The 27,294-nt window shown below is 40.1% G+C and overlaps 1 protein-coding gene across 2 annotated transcripts in view; it reads right to left on the reverse strand.

Annotated features, from left to right (window-relative positions):
* Positions 1 to 443: 443 nt before the first annotated feature.
* LRP1 (LDL receptor related protein 1) overlaps positions 444 to 27,294 on the reverse strand; it is a 192,610-nt gene continuing 165,759 nt past the window's right edge. The window contains exons 61-89 of one of the 2 annotated variants that reach the window (XM_072134915.1): positions 26,060 to 26,248; positions 25,684 to 25,832; positions 25,457 to 25,550; positions 24,772 to 24,888; positions 24,443 to 24,562; positions 24,165 to 24,287; positions 23,359 to 23,484; positions 22,486 to 22,602; positions 18,801 to 18,907; positions 18,534 to 18,666; positions 18,229 to 18,348; positions 17,829 to 17,951; positions 15,944 to 16,081; positions 15,394 to 15,525; positions 13,318 to 13,437; positions 12,824 to 13,089; positions 12,518 to 12,696; positions 12,328 to 12,434; positions 11,532 to 11,648; positions 10,825 to 11,001; positions 9,202 to 9,342; positions 8,938 to 9,111; positions 8,539 to 8,703; positions 5,989 to 6,157; positions 5,767 to 5,871; positions 5,153 to 5,217; positions 4,467 to 4,560; positions 4,185 to 4,329; positions 444 to 3,363 (exon numbers count right to left, since the gene is read on the reverse strand). In XM_072134915.1, coding sequence (XP_071991016.1) covers positions 3,223 to 3,363; positions 4,185 to 4,329; positions 4,467 to 4,560; positions 5,153 to 5,217; positions 5,767 to 5,871; positions 5,989 to 6,157; positions 8,539 to 8,703; positions 8,938 to 9,111; positions 9,202 to 9,342; positions 10,825 to 11,001; positions 11,532 to 11,648; positions 12,328 to 12,434; positions 12,518 to 12,696; positions 12,824 to 13,089; positions 13,318 to 13,437; positions 15,394 to 15,525; positions 15,944 to 16,081; positions 17,829 to 17,951; positions 18,229 to 18,348; positions 18,534 to 18,666; positions 18,801 to 18,907; positions 22,486 to 22,602; positions 23,359 to 23,484; positions 24,165 to 24,287; positions 24,443 to 24,562; positions 24,772 to 24,888; positions 25,457 to 25,550; positions 25,684 to 25,832; positions 26,060 to 26,248 — 3,953 coding nt within the window. In that variant the 3' untranslated portion in view covers positions 444 to 3,222. Of the gene's footprint in view, positions 3,364 to 4,184; positions 4,330 to 4,466; positions 4,561 to 5,152; positions 5,218 to 5,766; positions 5,872 to 5,988; positions 6,158 to 8,538; positions 8,704 to 8,937; positions 9,112 to 9,201; positions 9,343 to 10,824; positions 11,002 to 11,531; positions 11,649 to 12,327; positions 12,435 to 12,517; positions 12,697 to 12,823; positions 13,090 to 13,317; positions 13,438 to 15,393; positions 15,526 to 15,943; positions 16,082 to 17,828; positions 17,952 to 18,228; positions 18,352 to 18,533; positions 18,667 to 18,800; positions 18,908 to 22,485; positions 22,603 to 23,358; positions 23,485 to 24,164; positions 24,288 to 24,442; positions 24,563 to 24,771; positions 24,889 to 25,456; positions 25,551 to 25,683; positions 25,833 to 26,059; positions 26,249 to 27,294 lie in introns of both variants that reach the window. The other variant, XM_072134914.1, reaches the window with a different exon arrangement.

The raw sequence follows: 27,294 nt of genomic DNA on the forward strand, positions 1-27,294 counted from the left end.
AATAGAAGTCCATAGAGGCTGTTATTATGTGACCAGATACATACATGGGTTCATTTGCAAATGTTAGTGGGTAAAGGACCTTAGATGACATCACCCTTAGATTACATAAAGTGCTCAACGGTGAGAATGAGGCATTCACCAAGCCAAACAAGCCATGCCCACTTTGTGTCCATCTATATTTGCCTTTTAACATGAAGTTGATTTTATGGGATGTGAAGAGGACAATTTTGAACTTAAAAAAAAAGTCGTAATTTAGTTCATAGAGCTCTATGGGAACCTGTCAGCTGTAATTGTGAACAAAAATTTGGTGTCAGATTCACCTTTAAATTCCTTGTTGCCTGATAATACAGGGACAGATATCCGTGCATGGCTAGCTGTGAGCAAGTGTGTAAATAGACCTTTGAAAACAAAGCCACAAAAGTAAGAAAACAACAGGTTACAAATTAAGTATAATTTTCAATTTTATTTATAACAATATTTTGTGTTATTTAAGTTGTAAAGTAATCCAGCAAAAATTATTAAAACTCTTTGTAACCCTGCCTCCCTCAATTCAGCCCGATAAAACCTCTTGAAATGAGTGCTTTTCAGATTTAACAAATAAAAATACTGCATGTTAACATAATGTACCATTTAGAGAGAGTGTGAGAGAGAGAGGGATGATTTACTGTTAATGTTCCAAAATGAAACTAAGCAGAGAAATAGTACATCTAGAACAAGGCCCCCTTGGCGCAGAAGACTTGTTGAAGGGAGTTGCTGGCATTTCCGAAAAATTTATGGAATGTGATTCAGTCTGTCTAATGGAATAAGCTCCGGCGTTACCCAATGAGGAAATGAAATGTGATGACAGTGGAATAAACTTTAATATGTAGTAAGGCTATATAGTGCAACAATATTATCTAAAACAGATTCTAAAACATGATGTGGTCTATAAATCAATGGCTGCTCTGCCTCTCGTTGGTGGAAAGAACATTACCACCATGTGAATGGCCTTCATGGGATGTAAAAGTACAAGATGGTTATATCTTATTGTCTTGGAGATATTAGCATGAGGTTTCATGTTTTTTGTGTATTTTAGGTCCCAATTCCTATATAAGTTAGGAATATCATGGCAATACTTCTTCAGATCTTATCTAGAAAGAAGCCTTGTCATACTTGTAGATGTTGACCCAGATAATTGGGTGCCGAGGGTCATGTTGAGATGTCATCTGTAAGATATTGAATTATTTTATCGTGAAGACCATCCACTAGATTTAATATGCTTATAGCACAATTCTCATACCAAATATGTGCAAACTAACCCCATAATCTTCCTCTGTGGAAAGACCATCATCAATTGCTTTCCACTTACCACGACCTGGTCCCTCAATCGTGCGGCCATCTTGACCGGACTATAACCTTCAACGTCTTTTATGTTGCAGGAGTAAAATTGAAAAGCACAATGAATTTATATAAGAAGCAAATGAAAGATGTAAACAGAAAATTATGATGCCAACTGCGAAAAATAATAGCGCCCATCAGGTCATCACTGTGATGCAAGGCCACCCAGGCACTAAAAGGTTAGTGATCAACTGCGTTACAAACGTACACAAGGTTAAAGTGTAGCCGACGCATGCACACAGCGGAGGTGGCCATTTTGTGGGTTGCACTACTACTCGTGTAAAGGCACTCTACAGTAAACCAAAATCTAGCTACATCACACTGTGCAATGTTACTAGCTTCTACTACACTGATAGGCTCAATATTGGACCAGTCCAAAAATAGCCATCACCCCTGTATGTGTGTCATAGGTCCAATTTAAAAGTGCAGTGCCACAAGGAAAGAAAAAACAAAAAAAAACATTCTTAATAATTTAAGAGATCACTGTTAAGGCCCACCTAAGCCCTTTTTTGTGAGCTCATCTCCTATAGTGTAGTATGTGAACATGGTGTAAGAAAAAAAAAAAAGAAATCTCATCTTTACATAAAGACAATGTAGACTAGTGGGGATCAGAGTGAGAAAGGAATAGCCAGGGTGAAAGTGAGATCCAAAAATGAACGGATCATTATTATTTTTTTTTTTTTTAAAGGACGAAAACATTTGGGGGTTACGAAAGCATAAAACTTATCACATTTTGTAAAACCGCTCTTTAAACAGAGAGTTAACCATTTTATAGCCAAATATCAAAAACACTGTTACATTGAATGTTTTGTTCTATATTGTTTGCTTTTAGGAACTTTGGGGAAGCAAAAAAAATATTTATGGCTAGAAAGAACCAAATATAAAAGGAAAAACGGAACAAAAGGCCCTATGAAGGTAATGTTACTGGAAGCAAGACTTCGCTTCTTCTGGAGCACATTCAAGGGTGGGGGAGTCTTTTCTCCAGCTAAGGTTGTTCTTTCGGCTTTCCAGTAACCAGGCACAATATAATCTATAGAAGCAGCTCTTTTCGTGTCATGGAAGGTGGACGCTGAGACTCATGGGTAGCCTTTCATGTGTTCAAACAAGACGCCATAATTCCAGTCCAATGATTGGCAATGAACATCTACCTGTTCGGCTGCCGATTGCGGTGGCAGTGATGGGGTTGATCCATAAGATGCACGCAATAGGTAAATGGCATGAAAGTATATGCTGCCCACCCCACTTCCAAAAGGCTCAAACAAAAATATCATCACACTCTCTTCATCAAATCATTTAAAAAAATAAAAACAATTTAAAAGTATTATGTACGGTAATGCTGTAGCTAAAACATGAAGCATGGAATGAAAACACAATCAGAAGAGCTCGCTCGAAGCGTTTCCCTCTCCGTTACTCTGTACCGTGCTGGTGACCTCTGAAGTGGATAAAATTACGTAACAGTCTTGAATTAAAGGCCAGCCCTTGAAATAATAAAAGCACCCCCTTTCATGTGTGTGGACGATTCCTCTTCTTCTGAAGACGAGCTGCCTTTCTCGCTTTCTCCAACCCTCCCATCAGCTTGACAAGATCTGCGAGCCGCTAGTGTTTATTGCAGAGTCCTGTTCCAGGCAAGTCCCGAGCACATATGGGCAAAGAGGTGAAGGTTTCAGACAGGTTCCAGAAAATAATGGCAAGGAAAAAATATATTTATAATACTGAGATCAATATAAAAGTAGTCCTTCATTTATACACTTTATACACCGTTAGGTTGTGTGTGTGTTTTCTCCATAATTTTTAAAAGTTTTTTTTTTTAACTATTTTTTGTCTCCTTTTACTAAAATTTTCACCCTACGCCAAAGGGTCTGAGAAGTCGTCTTCTCCTCCGCGGGACAGCAGCTCTCGCTTCTCATCCGTGCTTGCTAGAGAGTTTCTGCTATTGTGAGCTCCCATGTACAAAGTGGCATAGACGGGGTTAGTGAAGTTTGTAGGCTAATGGTGAAAAAAAATATAATACAACACAGGTTAGGATTACAACTTACAGTAGTAGCAGACAAAAACAACTTAGCAGTTGTATAATGGCTCTAGTGTATAGCAGTGATTGCTGGGGGAGGGTGGATACAAATTTAACACCAACGCTTCATGTCATGCTCTGAATATGTATAAGGGTACATTCACACAGCCGCGTAACGCTGTGCGCAGGAGAGGAGGAGGTGGTGACCCCTCCCCCCCTCCATAGAGAACAGCGGCGCACGACCGCACACATGGGGAAAGAGAGCATACTCTATCTTTTCCCTGTGTACGGCGCGGATTGGTGCCACACATGTGTAGCACCATACTGCCACCGGGCCGCCATTGCCGTCTATGGGGACGTATATATGCAGCCAGAAATTTTGTTGCCGCATATATATCCCCCCAGACGGCCGTGTGAATGTACCCTAACATTGCCCAAAAAGTAAATATAAATAAAATAATAAGGTTAAATTCACATCGGCATCAGAACTTCTGCTCTGTAGAAGAAGCAGTAAAAAAATGCAGGACAGCAAGATGATGGACACCATTAGCGTCATTTTTGGGCTACTTTGTGGCTCCATGGCTTCCCTTATTATTCAGAGCAGCTGAATAAAGAGCGAAGTGGAAAGCATAACCTAGAAAAATTCGAGTAGAAAAAGGCAAAAGCATGCTCATCTTAAATGTTTCATTTTTAGGATGAGTTGGGTGTCTTAGGCCATGTTCACAGCCACCAACAAAACAAAGTTACATGAAGGCGTTAATTGAAGTTAAACATGAATCCACTAATGCAGCTCTATTACCTTATCTGGATCTAAGGTGAAGTCGGCATCCAGGAGTTCCCCTACATCATCATCTGGCTCTCCTTCGTACATTTTGTAGGTTGGATTGCCAATTTCTACATTCATGGCTCCATTGGTCATTCGTTGGTGCTGGAAACCTTTCGCTCTGGGGAAACAATATTATACGTAATCCATCGGAGGTTCAAGGCAACCAAGAAAGCAGCCATCTTTACAGAACTTATATATTTACATAGAGTAAAATCAATTGTATCGTATTCATAATGAACTCTTAGTTATTCTTACCCGCTCATTCGATGTCTATACCACAAGAATATTCCGACTCCCAGTATTACTAGCAGCAGTATCAACACAATTGGAATGATAATGGAGGCCGTTTCTGAAAGAGTCAGATCATTTATAAAAAAACATTAGTCTACACAAATATTTGTGAACAATAGCTGCAAACTCTTTACACTCTACCAAGAACAGTAGGACAGGGGTGCTTGGTTTCTGGGTCAATCTGCTATTCATCAATAAATTAAACTAATATTAAAAGTCAATTTTTTATATTCTCCATTGATTTCCAGATTTCTGCTTGCCGACAGTCAAAAGGAAGTTTCATTATTTACTTCCTGTGGATACAAACCTGAAGATGGTCAAGTGATGTCACTCAGGTGCACGGCTCCTTATATTACACGTCTCTGAATTCTCTGATAATCCCTGCACCTGTGTGACTTCACATGACCAGGGGACGGTTTTTATCCACTGGAAGTAAACAATGAAGGCTCCTGCAGAATGACACTGATGTAGAAAACTGTGAATTGATACAGAAATATATTTGAAAATTGTGCAATATTTAATTGCACAAACAAATGTCAATTATTTGCAGAAAATGGACAGCCCGTTTAACAAAAAAAATACATAAGAATCAACAGAATCACCTATACAACATCAGACCATAAGTTAGTCCCAAATGAAAATATACTTACGAGAGGATGGCTGTGTTTGCCCCACAAACAGTTCACACGTTGGACCGGTCATCTCTGATGTGCATCTAGCAAAGAAATTAAAATATGCTTTATCTGACCATTTAAATACAGCATATTAAAAGGATTGTGAAAGGGCCTGGGATCCGGTGAATTGAAAATTGCACGTTGACAAATGTTTAAGTGTGTACCTGGTCTTAACTTTTCTATATAGAAAGTATGTACATACAGCTTCCAGATAAACACGTTCACAGCTGTGTGTACTGGAGTCGATTTTTGTATACAGAAATCTAAGTACTGAAATGAATCAGATTTATGTTGCATTTCCATTATGTGCAAACCCTTTAAAATGGGTTGTCCAGTCACAACAAGTTAGTGGATAGTCCTGTGGATAGCGGCTAACCTGGTCATTGATGGGGGCTCTCAGTAAATTGGCAGGTCAGACATGCATGCTGCCGCTCCATTCACTCTCTTAGGAAGGGTCAGAGTACGGCTCTTGACTATCTCTGTAAGGGCTATTGCGATGAATAGACCCCCACCGATATCCACCCCTGTGGATAGGGGCTAACTTGTTGTGACCGAACAACCCCTTTAACCTATCACTTAGCGTTACTTACTGGCATTCTGGCATCTCTGTTATCCTGTTGATTGTACATGTTCCTCCATTCTTACAGTAATTTTCGCATGTCAAACAAGACTTTGCAATACGCCCGTCCTTGCACCTATACAAAAACATAACATATGATTTGTCTAGAGTAAACTATCCTCCTGTTCCCAGGAAAACCTCAGATGTTTACCAGTTATTTTATTTCCCTGGACATGTTCAACTCAAGACTTACGTGCAGAGAACGTCCCCATTGATCAAACTACATTTGCCGTCTTTGCATCTTGCACATCGTTTTTTCTCGCAACGACTGCCTTCATGGAGGGGAGTACAGCGACAAAGCTTGGTTCCATTTGCACTGAGTTGGCAGATTCCACTATTCTCACAGTATCCTGTGCATTTTTCTACAAGAAGGGAGTAAATATTCACATTACATGATATACACATGGTCGCCCATGCTACTTGCAATCTCGTGACAACAGTACAAGAGGCTATAAAGGACAAAATACCATAGTCAATGGAGATCAATCTAGCACATAAGGCCAAGCTCACACTTTTGTTCATCAGATTCCATTTAACTTTCCGATAACGGTGGAAAAAGATAGTGCAGCACCATTGTATTTGGTGCAGATCCATTTTTACCGCTTGTTCATTGACTCTGTGTGGATATTGGATTGATACATTCCCCTCAATGTAACATCCACGGCGCGGCATTGAATAAATACTAAATTGTAACCGACAGGCAGAAATAATCGATGACAGAGCCCTCTTTCTGGACAGTTGAGTTCAAGTCAATATAAGACTGTTAAAGTGAGACTGTTCCACAATAAGTTTACAATTTTTTTTTTTTTAATTACAAAAAATACATAAAAGTTCATGACCCCCTCCTTTCCTTAGAACTGATATAAAAACCTAAAAGAGTACCGCGCTAATGAATATATTTAACCCCTTAACACCGCAGCCCTTTTTCGTTTTTGCGTTTCCATTTTTCACTCCCCACCTCCAAAAATCTATAACTTTTTTTTTTCCATATACAGAGCTGTGTTATGGCTTATTTTCTGCGTAACAAATTACACTTCAAAAAAATATCAAATGCCGTGAAACTGGTAAAAAACGCATTTGTGCCTTATTCTTGTGGGCTTTGATTACGGGGATAACAAATTTATATAGATTTTATAATGTTTTCAAACATTTAAAAAAATGAAAACCTCCTGTACAAAATTTTTTTTTCGGGATTTTGCCATCTTCTGGCGCTAATAACTTTTTTATACTTTGGTGTACGGAGCTGTGTGTGGTGTCGTGTTTTTTGCAGATTTTGATGACGTTTACAATGTTATAATTTTTAGGACTGTGTGACCTTTTGATCACTTTTTATAGAATTTAAATTTTTTTTTAAAAAATGGCAAAAAAATGCAATTTTTTACTTCAGGCGCGATTTTTTTTCCGTTACGGAGTTAAACGCAGTGAAAAACGTTATTATATTTTGATAGATCGGGCATTTTCACGCGGCGTTACCTGATGTGTTTATGATTTTTACAGTTTATTTATATTTATATCAGTTCTAGGGAAAGGGGGGTGATTTGAGTTTCTATGTTTTTTTTTATTATAATTTGTTTTAAAATAGGAATATGTAGTATATAGGGATTTTACTCCGCATGGGTTAACCCGAAGTAGCCTCGGGTCTTCGGAAGACCCGAGAATACCATGGTGACGGGTCGCCCATGCGTCGTCGTCTTTTTGAAGCGGGAAAACACCGGTAAGCTTTTGCGGCAATATGCAGCAAAGACTTACCAGCTATGGATAGGGCTCAGCCCGTGAGCCTTCTCCATGCACCCGCACCCGGCATGTGACGTAATACTACGTCACATGTCGGTAAGGGGTTAAGGTGTTATTTGGAGCACACAGAGTAAGTCATAAAAACAGAGCCCACAAGAAAATGACACAAGTGTGTTGTTTTGCCAATGTTGAGGGTTTTTTTTTCCCAGGTTCCCAGTACGTGGCATGGAATATTAAATACCATCAATTGTAAGGACAATTTGTTGCATAAAAAACAAGCCTTCATAAAGCTCTGTACACAGAAAATTATAAAAATTATGGCTTTTTGAGATTGGGGAGCAAAAATTGAAAACAGAAAAATGAAAAAAGGGTGTGACATTAAGGGGTTAAAAAAGTATTGTTAGAGCTTATAACATTATATAAAAAATGAGACACTTTTTGGAACTATCGTCTGCATTTGTTCTATTTGCAGTAGAGCATCTGACTTTGTAAACCTGAACTTGGAGTTGCAGCTACAATGTCACCTGGTGGAGGAGCAGGCAAGATTGATCTGGCATAAAAATTATGGGGACAATGGGGGTCATTTACTAAGGGCCCGATTCGCGTTTTCCCGACGTGTTACCCGAATATTTCCGATTTGCGCCGCTTATACATGAATTGCCCCGGGTTTTTGGCGCACGCGATCGGATTGTGGCGCATCGGGGCCGGCATGCGCGCGACAGAAATCGGGGGGGCGTGGCCGAACGAAAACCCGACGTATTCGGAAAAACCGCCGCATTTAAAAACCGAAAATGTGTCGCTTGGGGAGCGCTCACCTTCACCTTCTATGGGATGGTGCATTCCGGGGCGTTAAGATTATTTTCGGCGCTGCAGCGCCACCTGGTGGACGGCGGAGGAACTAACATCTTAAATCCCAGCCGGACCCGAATCCTGTGCAGAGAACGCGCCGCTGGATCGCGAATGGGCCGGGTAAGTAAATGTGCCCCAATATCTTTGGACAGTTACGTACTGTATTGACACTTGTCTCCAATGTAATCAGGAAGGCAGCGGCAGTTTGGTTGGTTGCCAAAGTTGACAGAACAAGAAGCGTTGTTCTGACAGTAGTCCGGAGTGCATACTTGCTCCTGGCATGTGGGACCGGTGAACCCAGTAGAGCAGCGGCATGTTGGTAAACCTAGGAAATAAAATTGGCAGAAATAAAGTTAAATATTCTGTATGTTTGGAGCTTATGTTAAGATTATTCATTAATCTGGTGACCGATACCTTTTAATAATGGATGTTCGTATCCAATCAGACATACGGCCCATTATCACTAATATAGTCTTGGAAAATCCCATTACAGCGAAGGGAAAAAACTCACAACTCCTTTGCTTTTGAAATTACATTGTTTTTATTATACGTAGGTTACCTGTTCGTGATGGAGCACAGTTTCCTCCGTTCTTGCAGTAATCCTTACACTGGTCAATCTCACACCTCTCTCCGTGATAACTTGGTGAGCAGCGGCACTTGGCTTGCTTTCTGGCATTCAGGAAGCACTGTCCTCCATTCAAACACTCTAAATAGCAAGTATCTGGAATGGACTCTAGAGAATAAAGAACAAAAAAATTAGCAAATTAAAACATAAAAGCTGAAATGTGTAGCAGGTAGTTACTTACACATCCCACAGACTTACCATCAGGAGACTGAGTGGGTGACGGGATAGGCACACACGTTCCATTGTCCAGTCTTCTTCCATTCGGACATGTACAGACCGGTCCACTGGGACTCAGCAGACAAAGCCACTCACACTTTTTCCGGTCACATGGATTGGTCACTAAAGGCAGAAACAGAATATGATTTATACTGCCTTCCCTGAGGGTATAATAGCCACTAATAGGGGAGAACAATCTGATTGAAAGGGATACGACTCATGGGAGTTCCCATTCTGACTAATGGAGTGGTCAAGTATTTGTCCCGCCACTCCATTCAATACAATGGGAGCACTGTAGAGCATACCATCTCCAGCACTTCTATATATTATCAAAGAAAGTGCCATAGATCGCCAAGCAATGTACAGTAGTATGAAATGGAGCGGCAGGTTGAAAATGCAGTTTTATATAGACTATATATTGCACTGCCTGCAATTTATTCTGGTCAAAACTAATGATAAAATAACATTAAATTCCTGGCTCAGCACATGGGGAATAACACTTTCTGCCCATTCCATAACAACTTTCTTCTTTGATGTATATCTTATTTGCAGTCCTAACTAAGCTGCTGGGTGGAGACCTAGCTGCTGTGACTTACTGCTCTGCACTTCTATACAAGGAACATCTATGTAATCTGACTTCATAGATGCAAATAAAAGTATCAGTGATTTTCCGTCCATCTTGCTAGCAAGACAAATGTACAGGTGAAAGGCAGATAAGCCAAGTAAGTTGATAAAAAAGCCATTTCTCTGACATGCACTTGCACTGTTTTCCCAGTAATGTCTGTTGAAAAGTTTGTGTCCATTTAAAGGACATCTACCACCAGGATAAAAGATTAGAAACCAGACATACTGGTGTGCGCCCCCTCTGGCAGGATCTGCTCTTCTTTTAGCTTCTTATGCCCTGGTTTTTCCATTTAAAGGAAACCTACCACTTGGGATAGGGCTTATAAGCAGCACATGCTGTGCACCAGCCCAGGGTGAGCTGGTGCCGGCGCTCATCTCCGTTATGTTTTTAAACTGTTTTAAAGTGTTTTAACAGTTTATTACTGTTTATATCCTTACTAGCTTCCCCGCACCGAGGTCCGTGCTCGGTGCACCATGCGCGCTACCACTTCCTGCGCCGAGCGCGGACCTCGATGCGGGGAAGCCAGTAAGGATATAAACATTAATAAACTGTTAAAACACTTTAAAACAGTTTAAAAACATAACGGAGATAAGCGCCGGCACCAGCTCACCCTGGGCTGGTGCACTGCATGTGCTGCTTATAAGCCCTATTCGAAGTGGTAGGTTTCCTTTAAAAGAAGGCTTTTAAAATTATGCAAATTAGCCAGAGGGCTCCGGCCTCCATAGGTGTTAATGGACCTTGGTGCTCCTCAGGCTCTTTTGTATCAACTTTAAAGCCTTTTTTTTCTTAATAAGGGTATAGGAAGCTTAAAGATGAGCAGATCCTGCCAGAGGGGGCACACACCAGTATATCAGTGTGCTTGGTTTACCATCCTTCATCCTGGTGGTAGATGTCCTTTAAACCATTGTTTATGTACAGTATAAGTTTCCTTTCTCTCTAGTATCCTTCCTCAACTACAATTTGCAGGATTCCATCTTTACCTTCAGGTTGTTTATATTGGTGATACAGAACAACATCAGTGACATGGTTAATTCCCCAAGTAAGATTGGTTACTGGGCCATGTCCAAACTTGTGCACTTTAAAAATGAGGTTATTGATGTATGTAACTCCATAGATGTAATCTTCAAATATATCAATGCTGAACGGATGAGTGAGACCTAGAAAATCAGACAGAGCAAAGATGTTACAAGTTGTTATCAATTACAGTTACCGATTACTTGAATCTATTACTTGTAAATATAAAAAGCACTAAAGGGTAAAAAGCATACAACAGTATGATAAAACATTTATACATACTTCAAGGATTGCTCTGGGAAAGAGACAGGTCATTTGTCTGCATTTTGCTCCCAGACATTTTACCTAATAATTTAGCTTTACCGTGTACCCATCCAACGATTCCCCATAATACACTGCTCCTTGCAGAATTTAGTATTATACAAGAAAGGAGAAGAAAACATCTTAGCACAAGGTAAGTGAAGCACTTCCCGAGTTATTGTTCATTCTCTAGCTTTTAACTGAGGAAAGTGCTTCATAAAATGGACTTGTATCTCAATCCATTCTACAGTATGATACATTTACCTGCATCTTCATGAGAACCTAGAGAACGCCCTGACCTGGAAGTAGAAGCCAAAGCCCAGAACTGATGCATAACCTACAGGTGTTTTTGTGGTCAGGATATACTTGTTACCTTTCTTGTTATTGATCACAACCACAGGATCGGTTCCATTCAGACGGATACTGCTGATAATGGATAACTTGGCATCAGCCCAATAAAGGCGCTCATTGTAGTAATCCACAGCCAAGCCTAAAAAAAAGCAAACAATAATCTTAGATTTATACACTAACTGTATATTTTATGGGCATCTTAAAACCTCTGACAAGTTTGATGACGTTATTAGGTCTCCACATGCGTATCAAACATATTATAGGTTGTTTCTTCTAACCTCGTGCAGCTTTGAAGGTAAGGCAATTGGGAATGGTGACTTCAGGAGCTGCTCTCCATAAATCTCCTTAAATTTGGATGGAAGAGTTATAGCCAAACTCTATCCATAAGACAAGGTTATGAAAGTATCATTTCAGGGGGACTGACCACTAGGAAGTGTTGTGATCACTAGAACAGGGTCTCCAAAGCATCTTGTTCCTCATAGCATGAGTTTCACACTTTTTATACTTTCAAAATGCATGGAGTGGCATATTACATGTGTGACCAATGCCTCATACTACAGACCACGCACATTATTGAATTATACGAAGTATTAGCATGTTATAAAACATAAAAAAGATGTTATTTTCTCCTCACTTATCCTAATGCTCTGAACCTACGCATTTCAGGTTCCCTGCTTCTTATGAAAGACCAAGTGAGGAGAACAAGACTTCTTTTAACATTTTTATAATGTTAACTCTGGTTAACTCCTTTAAATTTAGATTGTTATATACAGAATAGTAATTCTTGCATAGTGCCCTCCTATCTTTGCATTGTATACCTGTAGGCCACTGAATGTTCTCTTCTACTAGAGTTTCCCTCATAGTACCATCCATGGCTGCGGTTTCAATTTTCGGGTGGTTTCCCCAGTCAGACCAATACATAGTCCTGGATGAAAGAAGACATTGTTACTTAATATAATCAAAATATTTTCAAAATTCCATTCAAAAACTAGTTTCCCCATTCATTACCCTCTTAATGGATCCACCACTATGGCATGGGGTTCATCAATCATTCCAGAGATTAAAGTTTTCCTGTGTTCTCCCTTCATCTGAGCCACCTCAATAACATCACGGCCAGAATCGGTCCAGTAAATATTTCCTGCCACCCAGTCAATAGCAATACCTCTGGGCATCTTGAGACCAGGGATCTGGGAAGGGGAAGACATTAAATTAATACTCTAGGATACAAGATTTATGGCACAGAGCAAAATAGGCCGATAAGACAGAGGATTTCATTCATCCTCATGACCAACAAAAAGCAAGTTTTATACTCACATCCAGGTCAGTCACCCCCACATCAATCTGACGCTTGTTGCGGTTGGAGTTTGTGGATGAGGAAGGAGTATGAAGCTCTCGATAAGAGATCTTCCCAGTGTGCCAGTTGCTCCAGTAGATCTTGTTGCCCTTCACATAAACATCCATGGCATCAATGCGCACATTTTCATCACCCCGGAAGGTCTGTTCATATGCAGAGTTGGGATTGAATGGGTAGAGGCTTCTGATCTCATTATCGTCAGCAATATAAAGGACTTGATTGGCTCCTGTAAAATCCAAGACAATAGACAACTGAGGATTGCAAAGTGACAATGAACAAAACTTGCCATCTATAATGGTACAATACCACTGAGCCGTGGTGCCTGGTAGTAGCAACTGTACATTTGACAAATAAAACTTGGGCATCATGAAAAAATTTATGCCAAATTTAACTGGCTTCACATGATGTCACCATTAGTGACCATACCCTAAATGAAAACTTTTTTCACACTTACCATCGGCTTTGCAGGTGTGATTGGACTTGATGAAATTCTTAGCACATGTGCACAGGTATGAACCCTTAGTGTTGTTACAGATCTGTGAGCAAGTACCAAATGTCAGGCACTCGTTCACATCTACAAGACAAAAGGGAAACACTGGGTTCAACTGGAAGGATTACTGGAAAGAATCCATACATACTGAATATCACATATGTATATCTATTCTTCTGATACCAAACCTATCTTTTCAATATCACTGTCACCCGTCATGTTACGTTTCCAACACCACTAAAGGAAGATTAACCTCTTCATGACTGCCATACGGCTACATATAGGTACTATTTGCCCATATCCCATGCAGCTAGACAGTGGTCATATGTTCTGAACTGTGGCACCTAGAAACAAACTTCCTATTAAAAAGGAGAATCTCCCCTCTTGTCATTGTGTTTCTAAGTGCCACAGAACCGGAAATGTCCACTGTTAGAAACAGTCCCCTGTTAAAATTGCAGTCAGAAATTTAAAGTTGCAGTAAAAAGAACATTTGTTTCACCTAGAAACACAACCCGATATGATATTAAAGGGAAGATTCTATTCTTTAACTGCTTCACGACCGCCATGGGGCTATATACGTCCTATTTGCACATGCCCTATATGACTGTTCGTTCGACTGTAAAGTATTATTATATTTTTATATCTCCCCTATGATTTGTAAAGTGCTACGGAATATGATGGCGCTAAATAAATAATCATTATTATTATTATGCCCTAATCAGATAGCACACATATACACGTAAAGTGTATACACATTGTCTTACTATAAGTGGTCATATTTCCTGAACCATGGCACCTACAAACACAATTCTGGTGTCCCATTTAATATAATACATGAATATGAATTGTGTTTCTAAGTGAAACAGAACCACAGATATCCACTGTTATAGTTGCAGTAAAAAATGTGATTTTTAAAAACAGATCTCAGGTCCTGACTGTTACTGTAAGAGTGGATATCTCCGGTTCTTTCTCTTTCACCTAAATACACAATCCCGATATGCTATTAAATGGGATGAATGATATTTAGCTGATGGCAGAAGGAGCTGCAGATGACACTTTGCAAAAGTACATGCACCCTCTGCCTTTGTACCTGGGAAAGGCTGATGGAGTGACACTTACATATTTATAATTTATTTTGGTAAAGGTTTATACAATTTTACTGCTTATTAAAAACAACTTTTACTTATGTCTGCTAATTCTATAAACAAAAATAACGGTTAAAGGGGTGTTCCAGGAATCAGCAAAATTCATATACAAATGAGTCAGTAAAATATAAGATAATATGTAATTGGTTGTTATTTAAAATGTTGCTTTCCTTAGCAGATAATGCTGGTGACATACCCTGTAATGAAGAATTAAAATGCTACTGGCCCTTTAATCAGTCCGTTAATTTCCTCTGCGTGGAGCAGACACAGGACAGAAGATGGCCGCTGGTCACATGTCCTGCACCTGCCTGGGCAGGTCATGTGATCACTACTAAGTTTGGCTGTAGTCGGTTGGTTGCAGTGCATCAAGTATGGCCAGTGTTGTGGTGATGTGCCATGATGGCAGTTACACATCATTACTATGGTAACAGAGCAGGACACAATAAAATGGAGGAGGAGTTACTGAGAACTAAAGGATCTTGGGAGTTGTAGTTTCCAGTGGCGGCCATCTTGGTGATAACTCTGCATAGTTTAGAGAGGCCATAAAATTTTTGTGAATCATAAAATCAAACTATTTAAGCTCTGTTTTGTAACTACTGACATTGAGTTTTGTTATATTCATTTATTTATATCATCATGGGTTTTGTGTATCAGACTTTCATATTCCTGGAATACCCCTTTAATAAAATTATTCCACCAAGCTAAAGCCTCACGTGTCGTGGGAAAAAAAAAAAAGTAAAACATTTCTAAAGCGATTCCAAAGATATCGTCATTTAAAGAAGACCAGCACAAAACTGCAAAAATTGACCTGGACATTCAGGTATCAATGACCCTCGGTCACGAGGGGTTAATATGAAGACCTTCTACACATTCATGAACAGGTCTCCCTGCTTACCTCTGCATGCATTGCCCGTGGTCTTCTGGAAGCCATCTTTACATGTGCAGTATACGCTGGTCTGTGTCTGGATACATTTCATCTCTTCTCCGCAGATGGTGCTATTGGAATGGCAGCCATAGTTCTTTGTATCTATGAAGTAATGAGAAATTCTATATATACTTTGGTTTAAGGAATAAGGATAATTATTTGTGATTGGGAACAAATTCTCTACACAGACGTTTCCACCATTAGCTTGAATACATTTCTCATGATACGAGTTTAATCTAATATCGCTTTGGTACTCAGAATCTATCCAGTCTTTATGGCTATTGGGATCATCTCAGAATTTTTTTTTTGACACACAAGTCTCAGATAATTAGTTCTATTACCAACATTTCTCTATGTGCTACAAGACTGTCAAGAACATAACTCCACTTATTTTATTATAAGTGGTCTAAAATGTGATCCATCAAGGTTAAAATTCTCATTGATTCATGTATTTTCCTGTAGTCTAATGAATTCTTATTATTACACACATTGAAGAACGTGGAGTGGAAGTGACACTTACTATGAGGACAGTTTTCTTCATCCGAACCATCTCCACAATCATCAAAGAGGTCACAGAGGAGGCTGGAGCTGATGCACTTGCTGTTCTTACACTGGAACTCCATCTTATCCAAGTCACAACTCTTAGGCTTATGCAAGTCTAAAAGAGCAATTGAAACATAAATGGGCTACAGGTCCTGTGAATGTCATTAAAGAAGGTCCTCCACCATTTTATTACACACGTGAATTCAGAGTAAAGTTATGTAAGTGCTTTACAAACTGATTATACACTTTGTATTCAAATTATAATATTGTCTGATACACAATTGTAGTTTTTGTAGAAAATTTTTTTTTGCACTTTTGAGCACTTTTTACATTGAAATCCAAATGGTTGCTCCTTTACCAAGCAAATACTTCTAATAAAGGAAGGGGAGCAGAGAAATGGAAACCAATGAAAGGAGAAGGGGATTAGAGGTTTGTTCATTATACTGTGTGTGCATATTAGGTGGGTAGGATAAGGGGCAAGACAAAGGGTGTGGAAAAGGGGTATTATGGAAAAAATAGGTCCCTCTTTCTTTAATCCAGAGGTTGGGAGGTATGTGAAGGTCAGGGGGATCCAGCACTGACCCTCTTGACCGCTGTAATGCTCTCTTTCTCTCCTGGGTGTCCAGATATGGTTATTACGTACAGGACCGGTAGTGATGTCAGAAGCATGTAACTGATCACATGCTTCCTACATCATTCAAGGTCCTCATGCTGCCAAGGATGGTGCAGGAAAATTAAATTAAATTAGAAGTTAAGGACTGGGACAGGGTGAGAAGAAGAGGGGGTGGTAATTGTGTGTGTTTCTGTGTATAGCAGTGCCCAGTGTTTTCCTTACGTGTGTATAGCATAGCTTTGTATTTGTGTTGCTGTGTGTGTTTCTGTGTATAGCAGTGCCCAATGTGTTCCTTATGTGTTTGTGTGTGTATCAGAGCTGTGTGTGTTTCTGTGTATAGCACTGCGCTGTGTTTCCTTATGTGTGTGTATAGCAGAGCTGTGTATGTGTTTCTGTGTATAGCAGTGCCCAGACAGCGAGTGTGTATGTGTGTACATATCAGTGCCCAGTGTATGTAGCAGTGTGTTCTTATGTGTGTATAGAAGTGAGAGTGTGTTCCTATTTCTGCTCATGTGTGTTTGAATGAATGGATGTTGCAGAACTATTTATGTAAATGTATGTATGTAGCAGAGCTATGTGTGTAAATGTATGTAAGTAGCAGAGCTGAGGGTGCTGTGCTGTGCTGTTGTGTGACCAACAGTGATATTTTAATTGATGTAAAATATATATTTTTGGAAGACTAAATCTAGGGTGTGTCTTCTAGTAAGGATTGTCTTAAAGTCTGAAAAAGATGGTAATTTCTCTGTGTACAACATGGAAAATCCAAGGCCATCAACTATATCAGTAGTGCCATTTCTCCAGAGTTAGGCCTCATGCACACAAACATGTGCATATTACTAGACAGAGATGGCTGTCCTTGAAACAGCGGATAGTACGCATCCCCAACATATGTTTGTGTTTAGTTGGCTTGACCAAAAGAGAAATCTTGTGCATGACTGCTCCCAGTCCATGATGCTCCTAATGAACATCTCTTGCATTGCTGTGCAGCCCTCACAAATGTTTGTTATAACCAAAGACAAAGGATATGTGCACTATACAAACTTTAGCGCTTAGACTCAATCCTATACATAACCGGGGGATTGTCTGTTGCTGGTAACTTTTTACTCTGAAGAGGATGGGGATTCTTTAACAGAAGTTCTTCTCTCTGAAAATGCTCAATAAAGACTACTTTTCTTTTCCTTCAACTTAATTTATCTCCCAATTCCTAAAAATGTCTTACAGCATTTCCTTTTTTTTCACTGGTACTCACCACAATTCTCTTCATCTGTGCCATCACCGCAGTTATCAATCCCATCACAGATGCGAGACACACTGAGACATACCCGGTCATTCCTGCAGCGGAACTGTCTGTATGGAGGACAACTGAACTTCACTGCAAGAAACACAAAAAAACCCTTTGTAAAATGTCTAATTATAATGGACACTAAGCAATCAACCGAATTTCCTTTAAAATGACAAAAGCAGCACTTAAGAGTAGTCTCTTTTTACAATGGAGATCATTGCATCAGTTAATAATCTCCAATAAGGAGATGGTTGACCTGCTTCCGGTCCTGATACCATGTCTCTTTACGGTAAAAATGGGAATGATAAAGTTAATGAGTACAAAATGGAACAAAAATTCTCTCCCCATGTGGCATCACATTACTTACAGCATTCTTCTGGTTTCTCATCGGAGTTGTCACCACAGTCATCTTCTCCATCACATCTCCAAGCCAAAGGTTTGCAGAGAGTGTTGTTACACTGAAACTCGTCCATGGGGCAGGTTCGGACTACTGAAGAGAGGCAGAATTCTTAAGTATCTGGTAGTTATTGTAGCCAAATAAACACTCCAGATCTATTTTATTTATGGGTGATACCACAAAAGAAAAGAGAACAAAGTATGGAAGCAGTGTCCACAAATAAGCTGTATATGGTTGTGCATTCATATACTACCAGGTGAAAGGAGCAGCCTTACCTCTTGTGCTACAGTTCACTTCATCACTTCCATCCATACAGTCAGCGTCGGCATCACATCGCCAGCGGTGTGGAATGCAGTGGCCATTTGAACACTGGAATTGGTCGAGCTCACATCGTAATTGACAACCTTTCTGTTTAGAGAAACCAAAGTGTTTTGTAAACTTTAATGCAACTACCTAATGGCCTTCACTAGCCGGCAAGGCATGTTCTTTGGCAAACATTGGTAAATACAGATGTATACGTGTGCAATATCTTGAGTTCTTACCTCATCTGATCCATCAATGCAGTCATGATCTCCATCACACTTCCAACGACCAGCAATACAACGGCCATTGGCACAAGCAAATTCACTTTCGGAACAAGGCCTTGGAGCTACAAGGAATAAAAATTACATATATTTTAGTACATAAGTTTCCTATCATTCTAATCTTTGTACCTACAACTTGACAAGTTTTTCCCTTGGATGTAACTATAGACTAAGGGATCATGCAGACAGGTGTCAAGTTATCCAATGTTGATGCTTCTTTAATGCTGATCAACAGACATTAGACTGGGTACAATAGTAAAATAGGGGGCTGCACATGAGGGCTCTCTGCATGCGCCATGCATTATGGTTGTACTTGCAGCTTCAGAGCACAACATATCAAGGCAATTGTCAATGTACAGTAACAACTAAGTAATGCATGAAAGTTCTGGTAATGGGGTTCACACATTGAGATAACCCATTGTTCAAATACTATGTTGTTGATCAAAGGTGTCCTCCGATCCATCCATTAATGATTGTAATGGACAGTATACTGCAGATGCAGGAGGACCAAAAATGTAGGAAAAGCAAAATGTTACCGTTAACTTATTCACTTTCTACTGCCCTCATGTGCATCATTTCATGACACCCGTGTGCCTGAGCCCTAAAGAGCAAGTCAAGGCAGATGTCCATTGTTCTGTGGAATCTACTCAACTAATACTTGATATTACAGGTCCCTGTGATCATACTGAAACATAACTCCAATGATACTGTAAATGGATGGGTAGTTTGGATAATGTGGGGTAAATATCTGTCTGAAAGTATTAAAACATAATTTAGATGAATATTCATATGACTTTGAGGGGAATACCGTAGTATTAGGGAAGAGAAGAATGGGATCTGGCCAAGGTTCTGAATGCATATGTTTAAAGGGGATTTCCTATATTAACATTTATCCCCTGTGCACAAAAAAGGGGATACATGTTTGATCGCTGGGGGGGCCTATCCATCAGACCCCCAGAGATCATAACAGGGGTCCACGAGGGCCCAATCTAAATGTATTGCTGGTTCACAAACCCGTCTAGAGTAACATTTACTATGAAGAGGCAATAGATGGCTGGAGTGCTGTACCACTGAGTAGGCCCTCCAGTTCAATAAGTACCCATGTTTGACGACAGAGGGCGTTCCTTAGGGAAGTTGGTGTTATCTTCGTGTGCTGCTATTATCAAACGACGGCAGGACAAATTGCAGACTGATTGATTGGTTAGTTTGGATTTGGCAGCCATTTGAGTAAGACATGTTTCGTCTTACTCAATGAATGGAAAAAAACAGTATTGTTTGGTTTTTCTCTTTTTGTTTTTTGGTGGGAAAAATTAGAGGAGACAAAAGCAAAGTTGAATGCTGTTTATGGGGACACTTGCCATCTATGACCACAGTTAGATATTGGTTCAAAGAATTTAAATGTGGGTGAAAATACGTTTTTGATGAGGAACAACCAGGACGCCCGGCAGAGGTGGTTACCGAGGAAATCATTTAAAAAGTCTGCGACATGATACTCGCTGATCGGCAAACGAAAGTGCGTGAAGTAGCAGAGGCCGTAGGTGTGTTAACTGGAACGGCAATTAATGGTTTACATGATAAGGTGGCGGCTGCATTTGGCGAAAAAAACGGTGCTGTTTCAACACAATAACGCACCAGCACATGCATCCGGAGTTGTCGCTGCCAAACTGCATGAAGCCGATCTGGCTCCCTGCGACTTTTTCTTGTTCCATTACATGAAATGGCTCGCAGGAAAAATTTTTTGCACAAACGAGGAAGTCATCGGCGAGACAGAGGCGTATTTTGGAGAGTTTGACAAATCCTATTTTTGGAGGGGTTAAAAAAATGGCAGGAGATGGGAGAAGTGTATCTTTCTAAAAAAATGTTTTTGAAAAAATGATGTCTTCATTTCTAACATGAGTACTTATTGAACTGCCCTCGTAAATCTATATATAGTGATAAAACCCCTTTAATTTATTGGTAATTTTTTATAATCATAGTACTTTCTCATATACAGACCACAAAGAATGACCAGAGAACGGAAAAAACATTTTCGCACAATGCAATAATCAACCAACCCTCTCAAGACAATAAAAATAAGAATTGTATAACATGGTCTTATGATGTCAGTATACTGCAGAATAATGGAGCGTTTCCTGCAGATCTGTATGACCGCAAACAAGAAAGGAAATTATATTTTCTGTGAATATGGAGGTCAGCAGAGGTCAGCAGGACCAGGTGATTTTGGCAGGATTTTAGCAAACCTTTATGATCGCTTTGACTCTGTTATTTACAATGCAGCTAGCTACATAGGGCCAACCATACACAGGGCAGACTTCATAATATAAGATCCAATAGCAAAAGTTTTATTGCTCTGAAACTCTGAGTAACACTAGCGTTACCAAAAAAAAGACAACATATTAAAGGGGTTGATCGGATGTTGAAAAAATGTCTGCCTTCTTCCAAACAGTGTGCCAAATCCAACCATGGTTTGTGAAGCTATTGTAGCTCAGCTGTTATAAAGATGAAAGGGGCTCTGTTACAATACCACACACCAGCCATGGTCAGGAAAGGAGCACCCCATAGGTAGACATATGCCACAGACAATTCCAGGTCACCCTAAGAAAATACAGCACCTTAAAATAATCAGATTGTGAAGTAGGATTCTACTTATCACAAAAATAGAAAAATTGCGGACTTCTTTAACTTTTATCATAAAAGTATATATCCAGAATGTTATACGAATTAAATCCACTAACTAAAACAATTCGGTGGAGATTTATCAAAACTGGTGAAGGTGCAGGTAACGAGTGCACCCACCCAAGTTGGAAAGTTAGAGACAAGGTCAGACTGGATGCCAAAGACACCTGCACAATTTTCCTGTTTCGCTAGTATTGGTAAATCTCCCCCGGGATGTTTCTTGTTATGTTGGCATTTCTTTTTTCCCTTCCCAGGATTTTTAGGAGGCATGCTTGGGTTTGTACTGTTAGGGAAACACCACACTAAGGGTAGAGAAGAGGGCAGGATGCACACAGCAAGGGGTACGGAGGAGCAGTATGGTTAGTCGGTGTTATATGTAGAGATTGTTCTGCACCTACCTCTGGATGCCCCAGGGACGACAGTGTTAAAATGGAGAAAAACATAACATGAGGTGAAATGATACCAACACAAATACACAACATGTGAGAACAAGAGGTGAGCTGCTACACTGGAAGAACCGTCTACGCCCCAAGACTGATGAAGAAGGAGAAAGATGGATAAATAGTTACAGGAATGACTGATTAGAAGGAAAGATGGAAAAAGGAGAATGTTATGCAGCGGACAGTAAACATGACCTCGGAGTGGGCAGAGGAACATTACAACACAAGCTGCCAATAACATCAGGCACATTCATTCATAGCATTGCTGTGGCCCAAAGCAACCAACCTGTATGGTGACATGTGGACACGTAATGGCTACAAATTATTTCCTAGGCACAAGCTTTAATAAATGGCCCCCATAGCTCAAAGTATTCCAAAAACAAAGATATCAAACCTCTACTCATACCAATTTATTAGACCTGTTCCTATGTGTGCTCTAGTGATGGACGTCTCCCTGCATCCCTAACACAACAGCTGGAGAGAAGCTACTAAATGTTCAATACACATAAATTTGGAGTAGCACATACTGCAAGTCTCTTCATCCGAGTTATCCCCGCAGTCATTGTCATAGTCACACTGCCAGCGACCAGGGACACAGCGGTTGTTCTTACAGCGGAACTGATAAGGTTCACATGTTCTCTCATCTAAAATCAGAGAAACAAAAAGAGGGAAAATAAAATCATAACAAGTCCGAGACATGTGGAGCCTTTAGCATGAAGACAGAATTAGGCTAACTGTAGAAAAGGACATTAAAATATAATAACTTTATTGGTATTCTATTAAAAAATACACACACAACAAAAGTAATGGGGCTATCTGTGAAAAGAATAGTCCGACTAAAATAGGCTGGATAGGGAAATTCCTGGGGGCCACAGGAGATGCCCAAGGGTGCCGTGTACACAGGACGTGTTACTTAGGAACAGTGTGTTGTTCTCCAGCACTCTTATGATCTGTGTCAGAAATTCCCATTAACCCAATGGAAATGCACACAAGTGATCTCTCCATACAATTTCACTAGAGAGTATAATCACTAGTACAGGTCCTTTGTCATAAATCTGCCTAACGCGTTTCCCCACTGACGTACATACAGCGGTTCATCAGAGGTTAATTTTAGACAATGGATGAATGAGATGAAACATCCGAATTGCAGAGGTCTACAATCTGATCGGAGTTCACCTCCTTGCAATTAGTGTGCAATATATGATATAGGGGGTCTCCCTTCTTATCAGCTGGCAATGAATCAACTGGCCGCTGTCTGAGTTTTGCTTTGAATCGGACTAGCGTTGTCTAGGATTCACTATTATCCACAGCCAGCTATTATAGAGGATCACCCAGAATTACTAAGAAGACATAACACTTCACTATAAGGAAAGATACAATGTGCTCTATGATTTCCATACCACATTCTTCTTTGGGCTCATCTGAACTGTCACCACAGTCATCTTCTCCGTCACATTTCCATCGTGCAGGGATACATCGTCCCGAATCCTTACACCGGAACTCATCCACCCCACAAGTCATCTGGGCTGAAGGACGATACAACATTGCTATTTGAGTATTCACAGATAAACATCTACAATGGTTTATGTGTTATTTCCCCACAATAGAAGATAGTCTTCAAGAAAGAGCAACTAGTAGTTAAAGGGGATGTAGCAACTTTGATTGTTAACCTATATCCTGTGCATAAGGGATAACAATCTAATCAGTGGGGGTCCTGTTATCAATAATTGAATGGTCCTGCCGCTCCACTCAAAACTATGGTAGCACAGGAAATGTCCAGGGCTTGGGTATCTGTGGCACCCTCACAGTCATTGGAGATGGCCACATGCTGCGCTCTGGAATTTCCGACAATCCAAATGAATGGAGTAGTTGGAAAACTGTTCAAACTGCTGTTTCATTCACGTAGGGAGAACTAGATTTCCAATGATCTATCAGACCTCCACCAAAACCTTTAAGGTACAGAGTAGATGTAGTTAAAGAGGGAGTATTGTCCTAAAAATGCAAGTACTTTTGTTTCCACAACAAGTATGAAGCCATCCCATATTACTATAATTTGATATCACTGCAGCCATAGGGCAATATCAGGATCAATGCCAATGCACCATTATAAAGCTCTGTTGTAATTTGCATCACAGCTTCTGTTCTTAACAATGAGATCAAAAGATTCAAAAAAACCTTAAAAAAATATCAACAAACAAGCCCTTACTGCAGTTATGAGGTTCATCGGAGGCGTCCACACAGTCATTGTCCCTGTCACACACCCAGACCCGGGGGATACACCGTTTGTTAATGGCACACTGGAACTGATTTGGTGCACAGGTAACTTCAGCTGAAACAGTGAGAGAAACAAGAAGAAGTCAAGTGTCCGATATGTTAAAGAAACAGGCAAGGACTAAATGGGCACAACACCGTATCGGGGGCTGTGACAACTAGAAGTATCTGAATGGACAGGAGATGGACTATGCTTAGGGTAAGGGTACTCACGACAGTCCTTTTCATCTTCTCCATCACCACAGTTATCCTGCCCGTTGCAGCGGAAGATGCCAGGTATGCAGCGGTTGGTGTTGGTACACTTGAACTGACTTGGTAGGCACACATGGACATCTGAAACAATAGACCGTAATTTAGCTCCAATATAAAGAAAGGATCTCTTGACCTCAGCTAATACATCATACAATCATATAATGATACTGTGGCGCCATTCTGAAAGCCATGTAATCCTGCTAGAGTAGCGCAACTAGAAAACGTCAACCCTAGTCTGTCTCAAACTACAATCTAAATCTAAGATACAAACTACACAGTCTTGTACTAACCGCAGTTGAGTTCATCCGAATTGTCCTGGCAGTCATTGTCCCCATCACAGATAAAGGCGGGATTGGTACATATTCCTGTGGAGCACTGGAACTGCCCTGGGCGACACTTAAAGTCAGCTGTAATAAGAAGGGAAGAGAAGTAAATCAGTAAAAACAAGGAAAAGAACTCCATATTATGTGTGTTTACAGGCAATATTATTCATGAAGATTTTTGTTTTATCTCTACAATTTTTCTCACCTCAGATAAACCCTACTTAAAAAATGGTCTGATCAAAGCTGACCACAGGATTAGGGATTTTTTTTCCTAACTCCTTCACTCATATATACTCGAGTATAAGCCTAGTTTTTCAGCACAAAAAAATGTGCTGAAAACCCAAACTCGGCTTATACTCGAGTAAAAAAAAATATAGGTTTTACCAGGTTTTTGTGGTAAAATTAGGGACCTCGGCTTATACTTGGGTCGGCTTATCCTTGAGTATATACACTAGGCTGATTGTGCGTGTTTGTGTTTTATAATGGGGAGAGGGAATGGTGTACAGTCATTACTCCTGGCAAGTTTGTTCCTCAGGGGTGGAGTCAAGAGACCGCCATATACATAATATTATCAGCAGGTGTCCCAGTAGCTGGTGGTTTGGCCACATTTTGTAAAATGTGTATGGACAGCAGAAAATGGGAGTGTACATACGGCAATCTGAAGGCTCATCTGACCGGTCTCCACAGTCGTCTTCTGTGTCACACTTCCACCAGAATGGGATACATTTGTCATTTTTGCAGACAAACTAAAGGTAAGGTAATGTACGGTTAATAGCAGAAGAACCCACTCTTCTTTAATCAATATTAGCAATAATACAGAAATAAATATATCATACATATGCATTTTCCTATTCATATATTCATGCATGGCTAACTTACCTGACTGGCAGTGCAATTGGACACACAGTTTTTGCCATCTGCTCCAAGGTAGAAATTGGAGGGACAAGCGCACTTATGTCCTCCAGCGGGTGATAGAAGACAAAGGTTACTGCAACCTCCATTATTAATTTTGCAGGGATGATCAGGAACTAAAAGAGGAAGACAGATCATAACTGTCACACAGCACATAAGCGCCCCCCAGTGGTGAGCATCTAGAAGTGCACCACAGCTCAAAAAGTTGTAAATGTATTGAAAACTAGAAAAACTTTTCATTATACAAACACAAACATTTACTTGCAGAAAGTGGAAAACCCTTTGAACTACAAAGACATAAGAGAGCCCTGCAAACAGTAAAGGTTATTGGAGCTGTACTCACCGTCAGGCTGCCGGTACAGGTGATAGATGTGTATGTCCATTGGTCGGTGAAGCGTGCTGATGAGCATGGTCTTGTTGGCTCCGGTGGTTTTGTGCGCTCGGTTAATTGATTTGGTTTCCCAGTCAGTCCAATAGATATAGTCTTCAAAGAGTGTAAGAGCAAATATATGTGGGATATCTTGACTAAGCACTGTGGAGAGAGAAGGTAATACAATTATGGAACAACTGTATACACTGACGATAATGAATAGACTGACAGATTAAGGGCCAAGTCCTAATGACAGATTAGGAATATGAAAGCCAAGTTCTTTGTTAAGTTAGGAAAATTGTTACTTACACAAAAAAACCTTATCATAAAAATGGACAACCATCATACATAGTCTGGTAATTAAAGGGGTTGTTCACTTTCAGTAAATAATTGAAATAGTTTGTGTAAGGAAAAGTTATACAATTTCCCAATATACTTTTTTGTTCTAGAATTGGGGTACACAGCACCAAAGGTATAGGCCCAGCTGCTAGGAGGCTGACACTAGGTACCTCCAACGTTTATCTCTCCAGGACTAACACTCAGTTGAACAGACCTTGCACCCTGGACCTGTAAAATTGCCCATCTGTCCTTCATATCATTACATTGGAACTTCATCGGAAATTATAACAACCCGAGATGAGTGACCCTTCTCCTGCTCCTCCTCCTTTGTTTCCCGGTACCATCTTCGACAGAATTGGTCTGATGCCTGTCTCCGTGGTCCTTGATTTAACTTTTAAAGAATTATTGCTGTTTGTAATTTTGAAATGTACCTGTAATGGATTTACTATCACACACTTGTGTTGTCACTATATGAAAGAAATGTTTTTTGACTTATCTGCACCATCTACGCCCATTACCTGTCATTATTTACTAGGTGTGACGGCTGTGGTTTTATGGCAGTGGGGGTCCCCACAGACTGTACCTCAACGGGGGTTTGCTCTGTACCTATAGGTTAACATGATAAACATGTAATTTTAACATCTATATGAATATGCGCTATGCTTGTAATCTGTAATTGTGAGATCTCATGCTTTTTGTCCTCTTGACTTTAGTTTCATGCGCCGCATTGTGGATATACTGTATTTACATAATGAGAACCTTCGTATTTAGGCGTCAAACATTGGGACTGTGCGACTGACTCTTTCACGCATGTGCGCCCAAATTCGAACTAGGCGCTCCTGTATACAGCGCTTCTCAATTGTGCGCAT

The sequence above is a fragment of the Engystomops pustulosus genome, chromosome 2 (genome assembly GCF_040894005.1).
Source record: "Engystomops pustulosus chromosome 2, aEngPut4.maternal, whole genome shotgun sequence".
NCBI lineage: Eukaryota > Metazoa > Chordata > Amphibia > Anura > Leptodactylidae > Engystomops > Engystomops pustulosus.